The sequence below is a fragment of the Rhinopithecus bieti genome, unplaced genomic scaffold, assembly GCF_001698545.2.
Source record: "Rhinopithecus bieti isolate Rb0 unplaced genomic scaffold, ASM169854v2 scaffold_13112, whole genome shotgun sequence".
Taxonomy (NCBI): domain Eukaryota; kingdom Metazoa; phylum Chordata; class Mammalia; order Primates; family Cercopithecidae; genus Rhinopithecus; species Rhinopithecus bieti.
The window spans coordinates 1,424,431-1,448,247 of NW_016807891.1; the positions used below are offsets into that span (position 1 = coordinate 1,424,431).

At 42.1% G+C, this 23,817-nt stretch overlaps 1 protein-coding gene across 2 annotated transcripts in view; it reads right to left on the reverse strand.

The window, feature by feature from the left end:
* The window catches only part of ADCY2 (adenylate cyclase 2), a 437,129-nt gene that overhangs the window by 49,153 nt on the left and 364,159 nt on the right, over window positions 1-23,817 (reverse strand). The window contains exons 16-18 of one of the 2 annotated variants that reach the window (XM_017884064.1): window positions 19,682-19,819; window positions 10,238-10,357; window positions 4,211-4,380 (exon numbers count right to left, since the gene is read on the reverse strand). In XM_017884064.1, the coding sequence (XP_017739553.1) occupies window positions 4,211-4,380; window positions 10,238-10,357; window positions 19,682-19,819 (428 nt within the window). The remainder of the gene's footprint in view (window positions 1-4,210; window positions 4,381-10,237; window positions 10,358-19,681; window positions 19,820-23,817) is intronic. The other variant, XM_017884065.1, reaches the window with a different exon arrangement.

Genomic DNA, 23,817 nt, shown 5'->3' on the forward strand with positions numbered 1-23,817 from the left:
TGTAATATCTTGTTGGCCGTCCACGAGCAATGTCAAGTTGGTTCTGAAAAGACCCTGCCACAGGAGCCACGATGAAGTCACATGCAGGACAAAGTATAGAGGAAGATGGCCAGCACTGCCTTTAAACAGAGATGCCCTCCCTGAACTTTCCTTTGAAATATAAAGATATAAACAGAACCTGAAGTGGATACTAAAAGACATCCTCAGTGATCTGGAGATACACTCTGTCTTCAGGGAAGCAGGTGTGGCGAGAGATTTCAGGAAGCCAGTGTCAGGCTCTTCCCATTGTTCGAGAGCATGACCTGCTTTTGTTCATTCATTCAACAGATTTTTGTTGAGTGCTAGATGCCAGGTACTGTTATAAACCATGGTATTTGGTTCAGATCTTCTCTTCTGCGTGATTCAGGACAGTGTGTTAAAGTCCTCGGCCCATATGTGTATATCAGAAAAGGGGCTAACAGGCAACAGAAGCCATGTCCCCTTCACCCAGGATGGGTACCTTCTACCTTTCCTGGGTGAAACAGGCAGAGGAGCTGTTTGGTCCTCCGGCACACCGAGGGGTGAAAGCCAGAAGCTTGAGGGAGGTCTATGTATTAGTCAGGGTTTTCCAGAGGGATAGAACCAATAGGATGTATGTATATATAGAAGGGAGTTTATTACCGAGAATTGGCTCACCGGATTGCAAAGTGAAGCCCCATGACAGGCCATCTGCAAAGCAGGAAAAGAGAGATGCTGGGAGAGGCTCAGTCCAAGTCCCAAAGCCTCAAAACCAGGGAAACCAACAGTATAGCCTTCTGTACTGAGAACCCTGGAGATGCTGCTGTACAAGCCCCAGAGTCCAAAAGCCAAAGAACCTGGAGTTTGATGTTCAAGAGCACGAAGCATCTAGCACAGGAGAAAGATGGAAATCAGAAGACCCAGCAAGCCAGCTTATCCCACCTTCTTTCGCCTGCTTTGTTCTGGCTGCGCTGGCAGCCGATTGGGTGGTGCCCACCACACTGAGGGTGGGTTTTCCTCTCCCAGTCCACCAACTCAAATGTCAGTCTCCTCTGGCAACACCCTTGCACACACACCCAGAAACAATACTTTATCAGCGATCTAGGCATCCTTCAATCCAATCAAGTTGACACCTAACATTAACCATCACAGTGTCATTGGAGCACTCAAGGCCAATGAGGAGCAGGTCTAGGGGCCTCGGTGGACAGCAAGGACACTGACTTGCCATAGTCAAGCAAGGGTCCCAGAAAGAAGACCAGAGCAGGACAGAGAAGGCAAGAATGTGGTGCCCAGAGACAGGTCACCAAAGGGATAGGACTGAATGCTATGACTTCAATGGCACAGACGGACTCAATCAGAAAAGGCAGTGCTGCCTGGTCATCCTGTGAGCTAGCTCCCGCCTTCAGGAACACCTGTGGCTTTGGGATTAAGTGATATTCACTCTCAAGGCACCACACTACACAGTTTTTTTTTTTTTTTTTTTTTTAAAGGATCTCACTTTCATATTGGGAAGTGTGTGTCAGCATCAACAAGCAAGGCAAAGGATGAGAAAACTGATGTCAATTATTTGATGGGGAAAAGTTCTTGGATCTCAGAAAAGAGAAGGAAAACATTGACATTGGTTGGTTTTACCTCTGGCACAAGTCACAGGGTTATGTAAAACAGGCAATGAGGCTGGAGAAATTGGGGGGCTTCTAAACTCCCACTTTAAGAGTGGGAGTTAGTTTTAAGTGCACATCATAGAATATTCATTGATTTTGAGGTATTATGCTTTTCTGCTATTACATCAGTAAGACTCATCTTTCCATAGAAGATGCTTCTGAGAATATTGTGCAGCCTGTTCAGGGATCAGTTCAAGAAGTGCCAGAACTTCTGATCAAAATTAGGAAGTGGGAAAAAATAATGAGTAAGACCTACTATTTCATAGCACAACAAGGCGACTACAGTCAACAATAACTTAATTGTACATTTGAAAATAACTAAGGCCGGGCGCGGTGGCTCATACCTGTGATCCCAACACTTTGGGAGGCTGAGGTGGATAGATCACTTGAGGCCAGGAGTTTGAAACCAGCCTGGCCAACATGATGAAACCCTGTCTCTACTAAAAAAAAAAATATGTAAAAAAGTAGCCGGGCATGGTGGCAGGCACCTGTAATCCCAGCTACTAGAGAGGCTGAGGCAGGATAATGGCTTGAACCCAGGAGGCAGAGGTTGCAGTGAGCCGAGATTGTGCCACTGCACTCCAGTCTGAGCGACAGAGCAAAATTCTGCCTCAGATAAATAAATAAGTAAAAAGTGTAATTGGATTATTTGAAACACAAAGGATAAATGCTTGAGGGGATGGATATCTTATTCTCCATGATGCGATTATTTCACATTGCAAGATGTATGAAAACATCTCATGTATCCCATAAATATGTATACCTATTATGTAACCACAAAATTTTTTTTTAAAAATAGGAAGTGAGAGACAGGCGCGTGCTCCCAAGGAGGGTGCTAGCTTTACTGATGGAAGTGAAGGCAAGTCGCCGAGGTTTCTCAAGTCAGTCTCCCTAGCTTCAAGGTCATTGCAAAGACAACTGAGCTGCAAGCACAAAAGAGCTTTAATACAGTGAATGTGATCTAAAGGTAATACTCCTTTTCTTCAACCTGATAACTACTCTCCTGCTGCGGGGGTTCTACTCAGAGATTGCCTGTTTCCTCAAGTGCCTCACTGAGGTCCCCAGAAGCAATTCTCTCCACACCAGGAACTTGGTAATCTGATTTCTTCTTTTGCTTCGGATGTGTAAAATATTCAGGTGATTTAAATTTAATAAAGGGAAACTTAGTAGGGTTATCAGCTGCGTATGAAAATCAATAATGCTACATTTATTTAGGAATACAACACAGGCTTTCTGGATACAGCAGAGCCATAGTAAAGCATGTTTAGTTGGCAATTTTGAGAATTTATTGGAAAATTAACTTCCATTCTCATTTTGGCTAAGGAATCATAAATATAATTATACAGTCTTGCAACTTCACTGCCTTAAGCTTGATTACAGATCGTAGAGTTTCATTGTGTGGAGGATGACAAAAATTAAATTAGGTGAAAAGAATGGGTTGCATCTTCTGCAAAGGTTCTTATTGCTAAGAAGTGTCTACACAGTGTGATGACTGCCACTCCTAACACCAGGTCTCCAGTGGAGAAATAGGTGGCCATGTACTATCAACACAAAACAACTTTCTGGAGTAATAAATCAGTGCAAATATTTAAGGCATTTATATTATTTTAAAATAAATATAGAAATAGGATGGAGGACAGTGCAAAGTCCTTCTAGAAAATACTTTGACATCTGGTGGGTTCAGAAATAAACCTAACGCTTGTTATAAAATGTTTTGTTTTGAGATGTGATGTGGAGAGTATCATAACGATTAAAACAATGTTTTTCAAACACATATTCATTATAAGCTTCCGTATATATTCATATACGGAAGTAATTCGGTAACAGGAAACAGGTTATAAACCTGAGTGAGCGCACCCGGTAGAATCATTCTTGCTGCATCTAGCCTTACAGTTGAAAGACCTAAAGCAATCATATATTTTCTTGGAAGTCAATTTCTCCATAGAACAAATAATTTTCAGGATTGATAGTTCCTCTTCCCCATAACAGTATTTTAGAAAATCTCTAGTGAGAAATATAACACTGTAAATTGTGAATACAGCTACTTATTTTTTCAATATCTTGCTTTGAACTGAGGGCCTTTTTGCCTTCCTGAGGACACTTGGCAATTTCTAGAGACATTTCCAGTTGTCATGACTTGGGGCATTGGAGATTGCGACTGGCATTCAGTGGGTAGAGGCGAGGGATGTCACTAAACACCCTACTTACTACACACAGGACAATGCCCCCCACAGAGAATTATTTAGTCCAAAATATCAATAGTGCTGAGGTGGACAGTCTTAGATTACTTTTATCAACATAGTACAGGTTATAACACAGTTCTTCTCTAGAAACCACTTCAAATCTTCTATGTGTGTTTGAGAATACATAATCAGATGTAACCTACAACAAAAACACATATCATCTTTCTGAGGCATCACTTCAAAGAAATTTTCTCAGAATGATTTATCAATGACAATGACATCGCTAACTTGCATTTACTCAATACACACTCACGCTATCCACATGCTAGGAAAGAACTAAAGTAAGAGAAGGAAGAGGCAGCAGCTCACCTCTCAAACAAGACCTGGCTGTAGTCGCCCAGGACGTGGGCGTGGGTGTGGAGTAGGATGGTGTTGTAGCCCACCAACGCCACCATCATGATCAACATCTTCAGCTCGTAGTTCACCCGCAGGAACACAGAACAGGATATCAGTCCCAGAATACAGCTGTAGATAAAGTACTGAAACAGGGAAGGACAACAGACAAATCCTTAGGATCTCTTCTAAGAAATGCTGAAACAATTACAATCAGGGGCCACCGCCAATCTCATTTGGTCAATATATAAGCCGGCTATGAAAACAGAGGCCTGTTTCTTATCTTTGATCCAGGGGTAAATGCCTGGATACATTAAATTCAGAAAAAAAAAAATCATCCAAAGCTTTCTGACCCAACCTTGCATGATAAATAAAAATAAGTATGTATATTGCCACTTTTTAGGAATAAAATTGTAAAAAAAACTTACATGGAAGACACATCATTATAAGCCAATGTTATTTATTTCTTGAAAATGAAAACACTGTGGCCTCCTATACATTCCTTAAATGTAAGTTAAAGTCTATAGAATCTTTTTTGGCCTTTCAATTCTTTAATTCATTAAGATAATATAAATCATTACAGACAACTGTTAAAAGCATAAGGAAGCCCAGCCATTTTATTAAAAGAGAAATTGTGTGTCAGAGGGGCCTATTTAAAACAGAAGGATTTAAATCAAAAGCCTTGACCAGGGTGAGTCATGAATCCCCCGGGAGTTCGACAGGCACCAGAAGAAAGTGGAAGAACCAAGTGGGAGCCAGCGAGCTGGTATCGTCCATCTTAGGGCACAGCAAGCTGCAGGCAGGCCTGCCCCAGGTGAACCATTTCCTCACCATTTACCACTGCAGGCACCGTTCAGATAGGCTTTGGATAGCTCTGAATTCAACTCTTCACTAGCTCATTAGCTCACTTATCTGCGGCCAGTGACCTAACTTGCTTGTATCACAGTGTCTGCATGACACTGTAAAACGAGGGTAATCATATTCTCCTTACAGGTCACTGAAAACAACAGAGATAAAAGAGTAATGCACAGAGCCCAGAGTCCTGCACGCCAGGAAGAACTCGCTGCAGGGAAACAGGTGCCATCTTCAGAAAGGCTTTATTTGCTACATCATGGGGTTTCTGTGAACAAGGTTTGTGTTACTATCTCAGCATGCCTAGAACAGAGACAACACTCCAAAAAAAAAAAAAAAAAAAAAAAAAAAAAAAAAAAAAATTAAGACTTTTAATAACACATAGATCCTATTGATTTTTTTAAACCTTATCTTTTAAAATAGCCCAGCTTTTAAATTACTCGATTTTAATTTCATCACATTGAGTAAGCCAGGTAAGAGCTGCTTACTTTTGTCATTTGAGCTCTGCCTTTGATTTCCCCAGCTAAAGCCATCTACATTAAGCTATGTGGAAGGCTACTGACATTAACTCAACAGTCCTGTTCCTGTGGAAGAAAGGAAAGTTGGAAATAGCAGTTTGCAGTGATCATATGGCAGGTTTTCTCTTTGTAAGAGGCACACTTGAGTGAAGGCAGCTAAGCAGGAATGAGTAGAAATCCCATTAGTAAGGACTTCGACCTGGCACTGTGGCTTCAAACGGAAGACCAATACCTCACACTGGATTACACACCAACTAGGTCACTCTTCAGAGAGTTAAAGTCTTTCTTTGCATGGGAATGTGAAGGCCACTCTTCATTTCAGGTGGCAGCATTTTAAGGAACACTGAGTGTGGTAAGCACAGTTTCTTAGCTGCAACTGCCTGATGTCAGGTCTCCACTCTTCTGCCTCTCATGGCTTCCCACCACAGAGAACAGGAAAAGGAAAAGAAGAGACCATGTGGGTTAACGTAGTAAAGTGATAGAATCAACAGAGCTGTGAACAGGTGGACAGGCAGTATCTGAGAGGGAGGAGAGGTGTAGCATGCCCTCTGAAAGGAGACCTTATTTCTGCAGAGTTCTGCCCTTGTCACCTTAGAGAAGTTACTAAGTATCTACTTTAGGGTAGGTCTGAGGACTCTGATACAAGGTACATTAATGCTCTATGTTGCTTAGAACAAGACCACTCGAAGTACAGCAGTGAGTTCTGCAAGACAGGTACAGAATGTGGATAGAAACTTGGCAGAGTAAGCTTGTTTCTGATGAATATAATGAAATATGAGCTTGCATTCCATATGGCTTCCTTTTTAGTTCATTTTGCTGTTAATTCACCATTACATTTTTCAAAAGCATTAGTCTGTCATAGATTAGAAATTAAAACACAAAACAAAGCAAAATGAAAAAAGGGCCTTCACAAAGAATTTGAGAAGCCCTCATTAATAACCTAGTAGCCCTTTAATCAATAGTCTTGAGTATTTTAAAACTGCTCCTTAAAACCAGGGAAATTGCCCCAGGAACTGGCGGGGGCAAGGCTCTTATTCAGGGATCCTGTCCCATCGGATTCCCCAAAGCAGCTGACCTTAACAAGGCAATCCTGTGTCCTCCACGAGTCGCTCAAAGTAAAGATGATGATAACACCCATCTTGGAGAAGTCTCATGATGCTTGAGTAACAAAAGAGTTTAGAACAGCCTAGTCCATGAGAAGCTTGGAAATTCTGCTATTATTACTACACACTAAAGTCTTAGTTCTAAGTTTTGGTTTTTGAAAGAGCTCTGTTTCTAAAATTATGCTTGAAAACCACTGTTATAATGAAAATTATCAACCAGTTCAACTTAATCGAATGAGAGAACAGAATAAGGAACCACTTATAAGAGGGTGTGTATGTATCAAGGGGTATATGTGGATTGTTTGGTGTGTGGGGACCTGGGGTAAAATTTTAAAGGTTCTCACAGTTTGAACCTTTGAACTATGTATCAACACCTATAAAATATGCTAAGGTTCCACATTTCAAAATTCATTCTTAGGCTTTACATTTTTTATTTTCACATTTCAGGAACATCTACTAAAATATGTATGTTAATGGGAAGTATACTTTTAGTCCATTTCTGTAAAATGGCCTTCTAGAATGCTTGGAGGCTGTGCAAGAGGTGATCTGGCATAAAAAGGTAGGTTGGGAACCTGCAAATAGCCATCCAGGGACGTGTGGGAGAGAACAGTGCAAGATGCCAGGCTGGGAGCCTGTCCTGGCCCCACGGTTTAGCCGACCAGGGAAGGCTCCAGATGGTCAGCGGTTCCGGCAGTAGGATTCTGAACCGACTTCTATTGGAGTGTACTTACTGGTAACCTGATTGCTAGTAATGTTTACCAGTTTTGACATAATCATTCAAACCAACTTGTATTTTACAGAAAGGTAACCGCCACCGCTATCGGGAGTAATTTATTAACACTAAAGTATCTGGGTCTTAGCTTCTTCACCTGCAAAACAAGAACCCCAATAATACCTACTTCACCAGCATCATTTTTGGGTGAAATGACGTAATGCATGCCAAGTGCCTGCTGTGGTACAAACAACTTATACTGCAAAGATCCTTTATGGCTAATTTTGGTATTTTGAAAGGCCTATGTTTTCCTGCTACAGAAACAATACGCCAGACGTTAAAGACTGGGAAATATACAAAAGGATATCTATAAAAATAAGGGTCTCTGATAATCCCCAACATCCACTTTAGCCACTATTCATTATTTATATATGTGTTTCCAGTCTTTTTCTTTCTACTTATTATTGGCAGTATTGTTTTAAAAAATTAAGATCATACTGTTTTGTATTTTTTAAAACCATACTTTTCAATGAATAATTTATTATGAATATGCATTTATATGTCATTAATTTTTTTTTACAATGTCTTATATGGTAGTTAAGTATAACCTTATCCTGTGTTACAATAAAATTTATTTTAAAATTTGCATTTTCAAATTTTCAGGTTGTTTTCTTTCTTTTGCTTTCTTTTGTTGATGTTATATAAACACATGCACGAACACGTGTTTGGTAAACTTTTTCACTTTTAAAATTAATTTTCTAAATTAGTATTACAGGGTAAAAAGTGTGTCTGTCTTGTGCTTTGTGATAATTATTGAAATTACCACTTAGAAGAGTTATATCACTTTATACCAGCACCAGCAGTGAACTGGGCATGCTTCTCAGCTTGCTGGGCAACTTCAGGCATCACATAACATGGGATTTGAGAGAAATGACGCCTGTGTGGCACACACCCACAAAACGGCCTTTCTGCTGTTCCCTGGGATCCTTTAGGGAGGAAGCCAGGATGTCTCCAGGCTCATTGGGGACTGCTAAACCCATGAGTTCACAATGCGGTTTCTGTGCAGCCAGTCCATGCAGACCTGGGGCTTCCCTGGCAACGCTGGCCAGGATCTTCAAGGCCTCATTATTGGAAAGATAGTAGCTGTTTACTAAATCCCACTTAGATTTTAGAGAACCTATTGTGTGCTTTTCAGAATCTTTTAAGATTGAGTAAATGTTGCCTTTCCCCACTTTAAGTTTTTAATAATTTTCTTTGACTGCAAATAAGATATTATACAGATTTACCTAAATGAAATTCATAATGATTTCCTTATTCTTTTAGTGATGCCAAGTGTGGCGAGTTGTTTGGCTCAAACATAGTGGAAGGAGAGATTTAAAAAAATATTGCAGCTATACATTTTTTTTCCTGTCAAAAAAACATCTTCATGTTAAAATTTTAAAGTGCCACGTGAATGCGAAAGGGGGACTGCTTGGTCGGTGCGCTCTCTTCCCAACATCCAGCCTGTGGATCATACGAATGCCAACACCATTGGATCAAGGAGGAAGAGGCAGGCCACACCATTAATTTAAACATTTCTCTAAAAAAGAGAGCTCCAAATGGCCCACAAATAGCCCACAGTGAGACTACATTCAACAGACTCTCACGATGACTCCAGGTTTTCACTTTTCACATAACTAAATAGAGAAGTCAACACCTAGTCCTCACTGGAGTTTATGATAACACCTCATTTGAAGGGTAGGATCTCCTGGGTAAGGGATGAACCTATCCCACCCCCTCTTCCCAAGCCCACAGGGACACTGCTTTTGCACCTGGGCCATCTTGCCCATGACGTAGTCAAGGCTTCAGAAGCCTTCAGGAAAGAACACCAGAAGCCACTTCTATCTGTGCATGGAGCTGTGAGCTTCCCAAGAAGTGAAATGATGGGAGGGGAAAAAAGAACAGAGCAAAATATCAAGGAAGAAAATCAGAGAAGGAGGAATAGGAAAATAAATCCACTTTATTGCCATAGCTAATGGAGTTAAAAATTTTGGTAGGGAATTTTGAAAGCATACATATTAAATGATCAATTTCAGTCCCCAAAATAGTTCACTTACCATTCTCAAAACCGATTATTTGAGACGGAAACTAAACAAGCACAATCTGCACTACTTCCAGATAATTATTCGGAAAGTGAAAAGGAGAGTATCAACACTTTTTTTTTTTTTTCACAAACGATGTATGGAAGAACAAAGTTGTTAAGCAGTAAATAACTGACTTAACTCTCCACTTGGAAGACTAATGTGTTAATACGTTTTGAAGTTTCAACCTAGGTCCTTTGTGATACTGGTTAAGATGAGTCGGTTAGCAAGAATTACTGGGGAACAGAATCACTGGGCAACGTATGCTGCCAAAGAAGAGGGAAGAAAATGAGATGTGGGTAGTTTTATCACAGCTTTAAGGGGGATAATATTAATTCACTGGAGCAATTGGCAATGTCTCTAAGTGAGAAACCCAGAAACATGGTGCCTTATAATTGAACGCCATATGGTAGGAAATATGCTAGAAGTGCTGTAGTGGTTAAGAGAAGAAGGCAAATATTACCGGTGAAAGCATCACAATAACATTGTAAGTTTTTCAGATGTAAGTTTAGCAGTTCCCAAGGGCCCGGACTTCTAGCAGAGGCTGACATTTGTACATTCAGGACCACTCAGGGATTGATACCAGAGAGGAAATGCAAAGTCTAGAACACATCTGAAACTTAAAAAGGATATATGTTAATCCAGACTACGAGCATACAGGAGAGCCACCAATGCAGTCATAATTGCAATGTTCTTACCGGGAGGAAAAATAAATTTTGCGCACGCAGAATCGCCGCCTGATTATTTGAGGCTGAAAAGCTTGTGTTTGTTGCATTGGCAGTTGGAGGGATTGTTTCCTCTGAGTCACTCAGGAAAAACTGCAAAGAGAAGGTTTGTTTTCAATGAATTAGTGCACATTAGATGAAATAACTAGCAGGTGGGTACTAACTTTATGAATTCTGTGTTCCTTATGCACAGTAAACAGGATTGCTCGTGTGGACTTGGGAATTTCTATTGAATAAGTCATTAACGATTTATTGTTCTATACATTCAATAGAGAATTCCAGAACTTCAAAATTCACATTAAAGAAATTAGAGGCACCTCTATCAAACAGTAAATTAAAAGTACACAAAGCTCTGGGCAGAGGGAGTGGTTAGAATTACATTTGAAACCGATATCGCCTTTGAAGCCGGTATCACCATGTATACATTCAACTCTCTACCATCAAATCGGAGCCTTCAGAATGTTTTTTTCCCCTAGTACCTTTGCCATCGTGGCTCAAACATTAAATGAGTCAATATGGTCCTATGAATTTTTGATGTTTAGAATGAAAATTAATTTTATGGGCAAAATGCAATCACCAGCCTCGACATTTGTATCTATTATTTGTGAGTGCTTGGCAACTCAGATCGTAAGGGGTGAAAAATTTAAAAGGACAGATGTTCTCAGGACTGCTGGAAAGGGGATTTTTACTAAAAAACAGAAAGGTAATGCTGAGAAAATAATTAGCTCTTATGTAATGGTCACCAGTATAAGCATCAGAAGGACAGCATCAACCTGTTAGCAAGGCAGGAGACATTTGTCTCTCTCTCTCTCTCATCCTCTCTCGCTCGCTCACTCTCTGTCCTACAGAAGCTGCACCCAGACTAAATACCCAAGGATCAGCCACTTTTCTGTCATGTGGCTAAGGGTCAGAGGAATGTTCTGGAAACAAACCAGAGAATCATGACTTCAGCCCATTCCTTTTACTGAAAGAAATTAATCTCATCTATACACCTATTGAACAACTTGTGTTTTCTGCATAGGGTTAACCAGACATATGCAAGGTTTAAAAAGTGAAACTTCCTTATAGTTTCTACGGTTGCTTTTGTTTGTTTCTATTGAGTTATTTCCTTGGACCACATAGTTCTTGTCAAATACCTAAACTAATTAATTTGGATAGATAAGAAGACATTTATTTAGTCTACTCTTGGGAACATTCCTCTCATAGTCTACAGAGATATGAGATACAGTATTTCTGCCCATTATATAATTTGATTAAATTTGGCAAAATGCTGATTTAAGCATCAAAGAAATATAGTAGATTTCTTTATGTATGATGAAAGAACTTGTAAAAATTGTCACATCCCTGGATGAACTACAAATGTGCTAATATTTTGGAAAAAATTATATCAGGGATTAGAAAAAAAAAGAATGGAATAATTGCTTGACAAACATCAGGCTCCAAAAGGGTACAGATTTAGATTTAGATCTGATAGACCAAAAATTCAATTGATTTAAATATTAAAAAAATCAACAAATGGCAAAGAAAAGGAGACTGTTTAGCTTGATGGGTTACTAGTCTTAAGTGCCAAGGATCTTAAAATAATTAACAAAAACTTCTTGATTATATCACCATATGGGCAAAAAACTAGGTAAAATGAAGTGTTGCATTCTTGACATACAATAAATGAGTAGTTTACTTTGTGAAAAATGTGTCTTGCAAGGAGGTTTTGATGGTTGAACTTGAAGAACAAGAGACAACTCCAATCACCACACACGTTTCCTAATCCACTTCTGCTACGTCTTTCTAGTAGTTATTAATATCAACTCCCCGTAAATTCAAGAAACTCTTCATTCTGTCTAAAATCATACTACAATTTTGAATCAACTTCCCTTCCTTTGTCTTCTTTGCATTTTAAAGTAACAAACTCATATCATTCCCTAATTGTAGCCAGTCAAACACTCAAGAGAGTTACCAATCCCTTGCCCACATTCCTTCCAGGTAAAACTACCCCACCTTTCTCCACTGAAAATATTTTTAGCATCATAACGATTTAGGGAGCTCTTCTCTGGACCCAATTTAATTTTCTACATCCTTTGTCATAATTGGGACAATGATGTCATCATTCTGAACAAAACTTCCTAAATAAAATGCTAAGGAACACTGCATATTTTTAGTTTACTTACAATTTTACATTTCTCAGGCAATTTAAAACACATCAGAATTACATTTTTCAAATCACATTAAACTGTGAACAGGTGCTTTAGTACTGTTTCATGCCTGATAACATCATTGTGTTTGTCATTTGGTTGGAATTACAAGTCAACCTGACTAGACTACTAGTTAACTATGGCTAACTCCTTGCCTGGGTGGCTCACAGATTTATATACTCTTTACTTATAATAAATTTCTTGGAAATTTCTCAGAAGAAATTGCAAAATGCTGTGAGGAATCAAGTGATGACATTCTCAAAACATCAGGAATAAAATGGCAGCACATTCGGCCGCTCATATGAGATTCTCAACAGCCAGCTGGAGACTAAGACGGAAAAAACACTACATATGAAACAAACATGGACCACCCATTGTTTTTCTCCACTTTTTATTGAGGTGTTTGTATCACATGGGTAAACATCGAGTATTTCAGATATCCCGTTAAAATCACACAATTCACTGGAAATAAAACTGACTTGGACATTTTGGCATTCAATACCAATGAGTAATGAGACTTAAAAAGCCAGTTCTCTGAACACACTGTTCCCGTTGACCCTGGCTCTTGTAAGGGTCATTAAAATGCAGGCTGGGAATAACTATTAGTGACTGGAAATTGACGTGGAGCCTCGAGATGAACCGGCCCATCCACGCAGTCAACAGCAGAGGCAGGTCAGGGCAGCCTCAAGCCGTCACACGTTACTTCTAACGCATCTCTCCCCTTTGAGGTACAGAGTCACGGCAGACGATGACAGAGAGGCAGTTAACAAGGGCTGCTTGCCACTGGCTGGAAAAACGCAGGGCAATCCGAGGCTCACCTGCTGCAAAGGGACTGGGGCATCCAGAAGAAAAGGAACACCCGAGGGCACAATGCCAGGGGCAAGAAGCCAGACACAGAGGGACAGATATTGTGTGACTCCACTCACACGGGGTCCCTGGAATAGGCCAATTCATAGAAATAGGAAGCAGCACAATGGGGACCTGGGGCTGGGGAGAGGGAGGATGGGGAGTGAGTGTTTCATGGAGACAGAGTTGCTGTTTGGGAAAATGAAAAACACTCTGGAGATAGATGGTGGCGATGGTCGCACAACACTGCAAATGTACTTAATGTTACTAAATGGTATGTTTAAAAATTGTTCAATAATATATCTTATGTTATATATATTATACACAATTTAAAAATACATTAGAAACAGAAAAAAAACAAAGAAAGAAAATGAAAGCACTCTTCCTCTGCCTCAAAGGGAAAACTTAAACACATCACAGGTGGTATACATGAGGACATGAATGAGGCTAGGACTTTAAACAGATGAAGTTTTCTGAGAGCAAGTTAAATGTTCTTCCCAGTGACTTAAAGCATATGCGCTCCCACAGCCCCCCACCTCCGCCAACACAAAGAACTGTTATTCTTGCTGAAATGTGAGTCCGATGCCTGGATTAGTCTCACTGGGTTAACAACAGCTAAGAAATAGAAATACGACTTGAGGATGGGGCTCCCTCAGTCTGGAAAAAAAAAAAAATGCTGAGAAAAAACATGAAAAGCTATACTCCTTTAACCAGAAACTGCTTCCGGATGGACAGGTTAAAGTGGGACTAGGTAAAAAGAGGCAGAAACAATCCTGGGACCATTGAACTGCATGTAAGTAAAGACTGAGTTTCACTCACATCCTTCAGCAGGTGTCCCCTTCCTGACGTGAGTGACAGGAGCCCGCTTCCCTTGCACTGCCCTGCACAGGTGCTCCCTCCTAACCCGCCTGCTTGCTTGGACAGTCTGAGTGCTGCATCAGCACCACCTCATGAGGTATGCGGCCCTGGGCACTGCCTCCGCCTCACACAGAGTTCAGGAGCCCGGGGCATCTGCAGATCCTCAGGTGTGGCCAGAGGCAGAGCTCCATGGACAAGTCCCGCCTCTTCTGTGATTAATAAGACATTATACACGAGGCTCTACAGCTAGGTCATGTTATTTCCTTTCTGTACCCAACGTCAACTTTCCTACAGTTTTATGTTTTCTCTTTGACATAAGTACAAGAGGAGCACCTGCGTGGAAAAGAACCACTAAATTCATGGCACCAGGTATCAATACAAATGGTATTTTTCTGCACACTTGGAGGAATTCAGTGCCTGAGCAGTTCTGATTTCTTCTCCCCCTGCATCGATAGATAGGAAAAGGTGGGAGAAGGTAATTTAGCTTATTTCCTGCTTCTACTGCTACAGAAGGCAGCTTGGTATGTGGAAAATCTTCAGAAGGCACATTAAAAGTATTAAAAAGTGTGATGAATGATTTTTGAGAAAGAAATAAATCTCAAGGGTCATCCATCATACTTTTAATGTGTCTTCTGTGGAGAAAGGAAAACAACATTGGAAGACATATTTCTGTTACTAAAGGCAGTTGTTCTCTCTCTGAAGGATCGTAGCTACTGTTGAAAGAATGTCTCCTCCTAAATGATCAGCTTGTCAAACATTTACAGACAGTGACTGAACTGTCTGTCAATCATGACTAATTATGCTATGCAAAATAGAGTTAGCTTCCAAACCAGATTTGTTTCTCATTTATATCGTCTTTAAGAATTACGTGATAAATCCTGGTTTTATAAGGTCAAACTAGATGTTACAAAAGGAAATGGTTTCTTATTTAAAGGGCTGTATGCTTACCTATTCACTCACTCATTCTTTCATTTAATAACTAATGAATGGAAGGCACTTTCCTAGGACATGTGAAAAAAAAAAACAAAGATTTCCTCAAAGTTCATTCTAGTATTATTCATAACACCCAAGATATGGAAACAATCTGTCTATTGATGGATGATTAGATAAAAAAATTTGGGGCTGGGCATGGTGACTCACACCTGTAATACCAGCACTTTGGGAGGCCAAGGCAGCAGATCACGAGGTCAGGAGTTCAAGACCAGCCTGGCCAACATGGTGAAACCCCATCTCTACTAAAAATACAAAAATTAACTGGACATAGTGGTGGGCGCCTGAAATCCCAGCTACTCGGGGGGCTGAGGCAGGAGAATCATTTGAACCTGGGAGGTGGAGGTTGCAGTGAGCCGAGATCACCCCATCGCATTCCAGCCTGGGTGACAGTGTGAGACTCCATCTCAGAAAAAAAAAGAAAGAAAAAAGAAAAAAAAAAAAGAACAGAATAGAAAAGAAATTTTGATACACACACATACACAATGGAAAATTATTTAGCCTTAAAAATGAGAAAAATTGGCCGGGCACGGTGGCTTAAGCCTGTAATCCCAGCACTTTGGGAGGCCGAGACGGGTGGATCACGAGGTCAGGAGATCGAGACCATCCTGGCTAACACGGTGAAACCCCGTCTCTACTAAAAATACAAAAAACTAGCTGGGCGAGGTGGCAGTTACTTGGGAGGCTGAGGCAGGAGAATGGCGTGAACCTGGGAGGCGGAGCTTGCTGAGATCCGGCCACTGCACCCCAGCCTGGGCGACAGAGCAAGACTTTGTCTCAAAAAAAAAAAAAAAAAAGAGAAAAATCTTGTCATTTCCAACAACATAGATGGATATGCAGAACATTATGCTAAATAAAATACCCCAGGCACAGAAAAATGAAGGTTGCACGATCTCATTTATATATGGAATAAAACAAAGCTGAATACACAGAAACAGAGAGTAGAATGTTGGTTACCAGGTGTGGGGGAGGCCAGGTAATGGGAAGATGATGGTCAAAGGGTACAAAGTTGCAGTCATGTGGGATGAATGCACCTAGATTACTAAAGCACAGCGGGAGGACTTGGTTAATAATACTCTGTTGTATTTAAGATTTGCTAAGGGAGTAGATTTTAGGTGCTCTAATCACACACAAGAGGTTATGTGGAAGGCGATGGATATGTTCAGTTGCTTGCCTGTAGTAATCATTTCACAATTTATATGTATATCAAAACATCATGTTCCACAACTGAAATTTATATAATAAGAGAGAAAGAAAAAATGATCTCACTCTTACGTGTGTGTATATGATGTTAAATGTATTGTCCCCTAACTCATATGTGCTGCTACTGACCAGTGAAGGTCAACTCTCAGGAAGTGTACACAATTTGCTTGCATGCACGGTGAACACACTCCTGATGGGCCAGGAGGAGGCTTAATTTTACAGGCATGTGTCAGTCACCCGAGGGTTCTGAGTAAATTGGAACGCTAGCTTGTGCACCCTGCTGCCCTTCAAGTGCGCTTTCATCAGCCCCTCCGCTACAGAGTCGACTTCCAACCCAGTCTCTCTCACAGCTTTCATCTACCAAAGCACACTTGGTGCTTGGCAGTGCGCTCTCCTGGGAAGCTGGATCTTGCAACAGCAGGACTAATGCATAAATGCAGGTTACAAAGTCGAGCCCAAAAAAACCATTTTAGAAAACACACTCATACTTCTGGCGTCTCAGGCCAATGCCCCTTGCCTGCCTCTCTCTGTGTCCAGGTTCCCCCCCTGTGATTTCTTCACATCCTTGCAGTATCCAGGAAATTGCATATGCAGAGAGCTGAGGCATTCTTGTGGCTCGTGGCGCGTCTGCAGAAAGGCTCTTTCAAGAAAGCCTCTCCTGTCCCTGTCTTAAATCTCTCACCTTGAGTTCCCCACCCTGAGGCTGTCCCCCTGAAGAAAGCTCTGGGACCACAGGAAGAACACCACTCCCCAGCACCCCTGCCTCCCAACCCTGTTCTTCAGGCAGAATGCCCCCGGCTCGCCAGTCTCGCTCCCATGAGCAGGTGCCTTGAGTGGATGAATGCAGCAGGTCTCCACCTGAGCCCTGGCATTTCTGTCTTTCTGGACCCCCGTGGTACCCCAGAAAATTGCTTGTTGTCTAGACATGGCACATTTTCCCTCTTCAGCTGTTTCCCATTCACTCTGGATTAAGCCCTCATTGGAAATAAATGATGTCACCATCCAGGCATGCCTGAGACCTAGAAGGAGGCCTCCTTCCCCAGAGGGAGGCCTCATGATTCCTGCAGCAGAAAATGAGCCTCCAGTGATGCAAACATCCAGGAAGAAGGGGACACCCACTTTGTGCCACTCGCTCATCTTACAGAAGGGCAGGCGGAAGGCTTCCAGCGGTGGACCCGGCCCATCAGGACCTCTCCACAGGGGACTGCCAGCCAAGGGCCCGCAGTAGCCCAGGGAGGCTGTGGCCTGCATGGACTTGCCTGCTGAGCCCCTCCTTCCCCAGCAACAGAGGAGCCTTTGAACTAGGTGTTCTGGAGGCTGAGCGGGTGGCTGGAGGAGGTAGCTGTAGTGGCACCTTTCAGTGGCCTGCATGTCTGGGGAGCCCCGCAACAGGGCTGACCTCATGTTCTTTCTTGGGGAGCTCCGGAGAGGGAGCTGGGGCACACAGGCAGGTGAGGTAGGGCTGCCAGCATGCTTGTACCCAAACTCATGACATAGGAAAACCTGCGGGACTTGCACACATTCACCTCCAGACAGTAGGGAGGACAAGCTACAGCTTATCTCTGAAGGCGCCTTTGCAGGTGTCACTAAGATCAATTTCTAGGCAACACAAAGCGATGGAGAGGCCATCCCACTCCTGTTGCTAGTGCTTGGCCCATCTGGGGTCCAGGTGGCGTCACCCTCACCTGAATCTGCAGGTGTCTGAGAGGAACTTACGATCACTAGTTCCTAGTGAGAGGAACTCTACGATCTGGAGTACTGGCCCCATGTAAACATAGAAGGACCTAATCCACTTCTTCAGGTGGATTTGTTTTTCTCTACTTCTTAATATGAATTTCTGTCCTTGTCCCAGAGGCAAACATCCCTCCTTCTCCCCTTCCACCCACCTGCCCTTGCCCCTCACTTCCTCCAGGTCCATGTGGCAGACTCCTCCTTTAGCCCTCCAGGACTCCATCTAGCAGGCCTTGCTCTCCCTTCCCCTCATGCCTCTGTTGCTGCCTTCGCCTCCTCGTTTCAGAATGACTTGATGATGAGGTTACCCAGCTGTCTGTCTCCTACTCCTACTTCTACTCCTAGAAGGCAGAGAACTGTCTTTGGGGTCTGAGCACCCAGCACATACCAGGCATATCTTTATATTCAATAAATATTACATTTCACTACATTTCTACTTTATAAAAACAATGTTATTATTATGAAATAACATATGGTCTGTCACCACAACCTGACTTTGGGCCCCTGGAAGGCAAGGACTACATCTCCTAACACTCTGCATTTCCCATTGAGGGAAGCCTCCACTGCAGGGAGCATCAGATCTCCTATGGCTGCTGCTGCTGATGTGAGAACAATAAGGACGTGCCTCAAAGCACCGTGACGAGCCAAGTGTCTGTTCTGGGGGAGATAACCAGCAATGATGAGACTGATACAGTAAGAGTGGCCATTGGCTCAATAATTACAAAATGGCCAGAACTGTCCTAAGTGTGGTGGGAACATTGGCTCATTGAATCCTTAGAACCATCTTGGTAGAGAAGTCTTGGTTCCCACTTTCAAAGAAGTGAAAATGGAGCCTGCGGAGTTCAATGAAAACATCTTTATAGTCGCACAGCTGGTGAGACAGGGAGCACGGGGTTGCAATTGGGTCTTTTAAACTCCAGGGCAGGACACCGCACTCCCCTTAGTTTGAGGGTTCCTTTGCCCCTCATGACTATCCTTAAGACATTGCAGTCATTTCTGCAGCCTGTTGAGGGGCCACCATGAGCAAGGAAGTGGAGAACTGCTCCAAGGAGTCGCCCCCTCTCTCAAGGTGGCTCCGTGAAAGCATCCCTTCCCTTAGAGAAATGACTGCTGTAGCCGTGAGATGCTAAATTTAACAGGCTGGTGTTGCAAAGGAGTTAAAAGCGAGTTTCCAATATTCCACAGGACAGGTCCCAGAAGGGAAGAACGCCCTGCCTGCTGTGAGCCCTGACTCACCCTGGGGCTGACCATGTTGAACATGGCCACGGTCCGGGGCTGGCCATGTTGAACACGGCCATGGTTAGAGGCTGACCATGTTGAACACGGCCATGGTCTGGGGCTGGCTATGTTGAACACGGCCACGGTTAGAGGCTTACTACATTGAACACGGCCATGGTCCGGGGCTTACCATGTTGAACACAGCCATGATTAGAGGCTTACCATGTTGAACACGGCCATGGTCTGCGGCTTACCATGTTGAACATGGCCATGGTTAGAGGCTTACCATGTTGAACACGGCCACAGTCCGGGGCTTACCGTGTTGAACACGGCCACGGTCCACGGCCTACCATGTTGAACACGGCCATGGTCCGGGGCTTACCATGTTGAACACGGCCATGGTTAATATGATGGTTGTGGTGATGATCGTGAGAGAGATCCGTGGCCAGGGGCGGTTGGCAATGATGCCCGAGGACTTCAAAAGCCACATGAGCAGGGGAGAGGCTTTTTTGCTGCATTGCTAGGAGAAGAGAGAAAGAAAAAGAAAAGCATTGCTAGTTTATGACTTCTCTCCAGTTTCTTGATGACAATGTTTAAAACCACAAGAAGCACCAACATTGTTCATAAACATGTAGATTCGATCCTCCCCGGGGACTCGTACCAAGTCACAAACCTTATGAAAATTATGTTGGCATCATTGCTACCAATTGAGAACACATTAAATGCCTATGACAAAGGTACATGGTGCTTGTATGTCTTTTAAAACAGACTTGAAGTGATGTTTTTAAGTGATTCCTTTCTCAAAGGAAAAATGTCCGCTAATTAAATTACGCTGGGGGATATGTTGGGACTCTGATCACAGCTATGATGAAAGTTATCATTTATTCAGCTGATTTATGTGGAAAGAGATCAGCACATCTCCTGACCCTTTTAATGCTGCATTAGCAGATCACAAGAATACAGCCCAGGACACAGACTTAGTTTGGCACCTAAACTTATAAATACGGTATCTGAAAGTCTCAGGCATGAGGCATGATGGCTTTATGTGATCCTGTCTGGTCTTGTGGGAGTTTTCTCCCACACGGAGAAGCTCTTTTTTTCCCCCAAAACATTTTTTAACAGTGTTGAGAAACACATAATATAAAACGTGCTCTTTAAACCATTTTCAAGTGTAGAGCTCAGTAGTGACAACCATATTCACATTGTTGTGTAACAACTCTAGGATTTTCAGTCTTACCAAATTGAAACCCTATACCCATGGAAAAACAAGTCTCCATTCCTCCCTCCTCCCAGCCCCCGGCAACCACCATTTCCCTTCCTGTTTCCACGATTCTGACTACTCTAAGACCTCGTATAAGTGGAACCATCTAGTAGTTCTCCTTTTGTGACTGGCTTATTTCTCTCAGCATAATGTCTCCAAGGATCATGATGTTGTAGCATTATGCCAAGACTTCTTGTTTTAAAGCCTGAATAAAACTCCATTGTATGGATCTATACTTTTTTTTTATCCATTCATAAAATAGACACTGAGTTGCTTCACCTCTTGGCTGTTGTGAATATGCTGCTGTACATATGGGGGTTGGGGAAGCTTTTTTGATATAAGAAGGAACTGAGGTTTTGGGGAATGACAGCCAGCATTTGCTCCCCATTCACTATGGGGTCTCAGTGAGTGAGCTCACCCATCCTAAAGGCCACCTTTCCAAAGATTCTCACAATCTCCCAGATATGAGTGTGGAGCAGTACACAGAGTTCCACTGAACTCTGAGTGACATCAGCTCTGCCTATGCAGTTGCTGCGTGGGCATAATTTGCATACGTTATCTGATAGGACAAGCAGGATGTAAAAGTACTCCAGGGATTGATACCTTCACACTAAAGGGATGTGGTCCCAAGACTATGTGTCTTGGAAACAACAACAAAAAAAAGGTGACGATTTCAAGAAATTCACAAGAAGGAATAACGTAAATTATACCCTTTGATTGATACTACTAAGTTAATCTATTGGCAAACAAAGCTGGTGGGACATCAGTGAAATTCAAATTCAAATAAAGAATATTCCTGAACAGCATGAACAGGCTGCGCTTTTAGTTCTCTACTTCTTTCACATCTTTTTGTATTGTTCCTAAAATGATTATTGCCCTAAGCGTTGCTATATGTTCAATGCTGATACAGCAGTTGAATGAGAGTTGAAACACAGGAGACAGGAGTTGAGAAGGGTGAAGAATCAGCCAGTGGCCTAGCTTCAAACCTCCACTGCTGGGAAACTTGCTGCCAGTTAATGATCGTCTCGGAAATGGGGGTCTCAGTTTCTTCCTCTCGGAAATGGGGATAATAACAGTACCTGTCTCCTCTGTCTTTCCAGAGGTTTAAACGAGTTAGAGAAGGTGTGTGCAACAGGACTTACAAGTGTTCGCTCTTCCTGTTATTTCAATGAAGAAAACACAGTATTTCTTAGAAACATTTTAATGACCAAATTCCTATTTGCTTTATATCTATGTAAACAACAACGACAACAACAACAAAATCTCCTCCTCTCTACTCCTTTCCACCATGGTGGTTTTGTTTTTTTTTTCTTTCTTCCAGCTCCCGATAGGAAAAGATGAAGAATGTTTGTCTACAGCGCACATGCCCCACTGAGGGAGACACGGGGCCAGGTTCGGGGTTCACTTCTTGGGCTGATTTTCCCGGGCTCTCCTCTCATTTCTCCGAGTACCTACCAGGGAGCTTGAGCCAGGGCCGCCCTCAGCCGCAGAGGCTGCCCAGAGCTGGACTGCTGGCTGGCGGCAGGGGGCGCCTAGGCCCAGCTCTGCAGGGCCTCTGATCACCAGCAGCAGCAGAACCAGATCTGCACTGGATGCTTCTACTCAAGAACAGGTTTGGATAGGGGTTGGTGGTGGCAGCAAATCTGTCATGCAGTAAGATGTCCCTTAATGCTCTAAACATGCAGCATCTTAGGGGGTCAGGTAGCTAGAAAACATCTACCCACGAATAGTTATCATTAAACATCCACCCACGAATGGTTATCATTATTGTTTAATGCATACTACTTCTAATAATATTAATATCACAAAACACAGTCAAATCTGTGTTCTTTTTTTTTTTTTTTTTTTCCGAGACGTAGTCTCACTCTGTCGCCACTCAGGCTGGAGTGCAATGGCGCGATCTCTGCTCACTGCAACCCTCGCCTCCTGGGTTCAAGCGATTCTCCTGTCTCAGCCTCCTGAGTGGTTGAGCTTTTTTTTTTTTTGGCCATTACATTTAAACCACAATTACTTTTGCACCAACCTATAATAAAATATGAAGAGCCGAGCTTCAAAGGAAATATCACGCTCATCTAACTCAGATTCCATTGGATGATGGCATTTGGTTTGATTCTTGCAAATTAGGACAATATTTTTATCCAGATTTCTGTACACAGAAATTATCAATAGATACGATAATGAAAATGTTAATGGCAGAACATTTAAAAAGTTTATTACTTCAGGAGAAAATGTACATCTATCTAAGATTGCATATCACTGTCAATTAGGTAAAATATCTAGTTATTACACAGAAAAATTTTTGAAATTACAAAATTAAAACAAGTTACTATGTTTGAAGATTTAGAAAAATACATGGTGATAATCTTGTCAGATACGCTATCTAATAGGAATATGTTGTATTCTGCTCATAGGCTAGTAATTTACTAAAACAGACCTGGGCAGATATGCAGGAATTTTTTTTCCGTTCATGTGACATGACAGGCAAAATGACAAATCAGCAGCACTGCAGCTACTTACTAGACGCTTGGGGGTTCGGCAGACATGGCTTTGGCACTACAGGTTCAGGATGCACTTGGTTCAATTGCTTCACCCATGCAGTTTCCATGCATGTCTCAAAGTTCTCCCTCACAATTGTTTTAAAACTTATGCCAAATGTGTTGTTCCAGAGGTCAGGGAGACAGGTGATTATCTTTCCTAAGATCACTAAGCAGCGACAAGGTAAGTAAACCTGTTCTGAAGTGTAAAAATTGGTAAGCATTACTGCCAGCAAGGACAAGGAAGTAGAAGAGAACAGAGAGGTGACAGTTGCAATGACAATGACGAAAGAGGAAGTGGAGGATCAAGTTGGTGGGGGGAGCAGAAGAAATCAATGATGGGGCTAAGAGGAGAAACAAGACTAAGATCCTCAAATGGAAGGAATCTGATTAAGAAAAACAGAGACCCTTGATTCAGTGTGTAGCTCTGTAGAAAAATTACAGCTTGGCTCTTGATATGATCATTGGCTTCAGTTTATCCTGTTTTTGATTAAGTATTAAAGGCCCTGGTGGAAAAACATTTATCAAAATTCAGACCATCCTAATTAAATGTTATAAATGACAACATCTCAAAGAATATTTTGGCCTTTATTTGGAAGATACTATTCAACTGAAAATGAGAAAATGCCTGCTGTGAGCCCGGTTGGTGCAGTCATTTGCTTTCATCTTTGGTTTAATTCCTGGCATAATTTCAGTCACACCTGTTTCTTCCCTTACTTGATC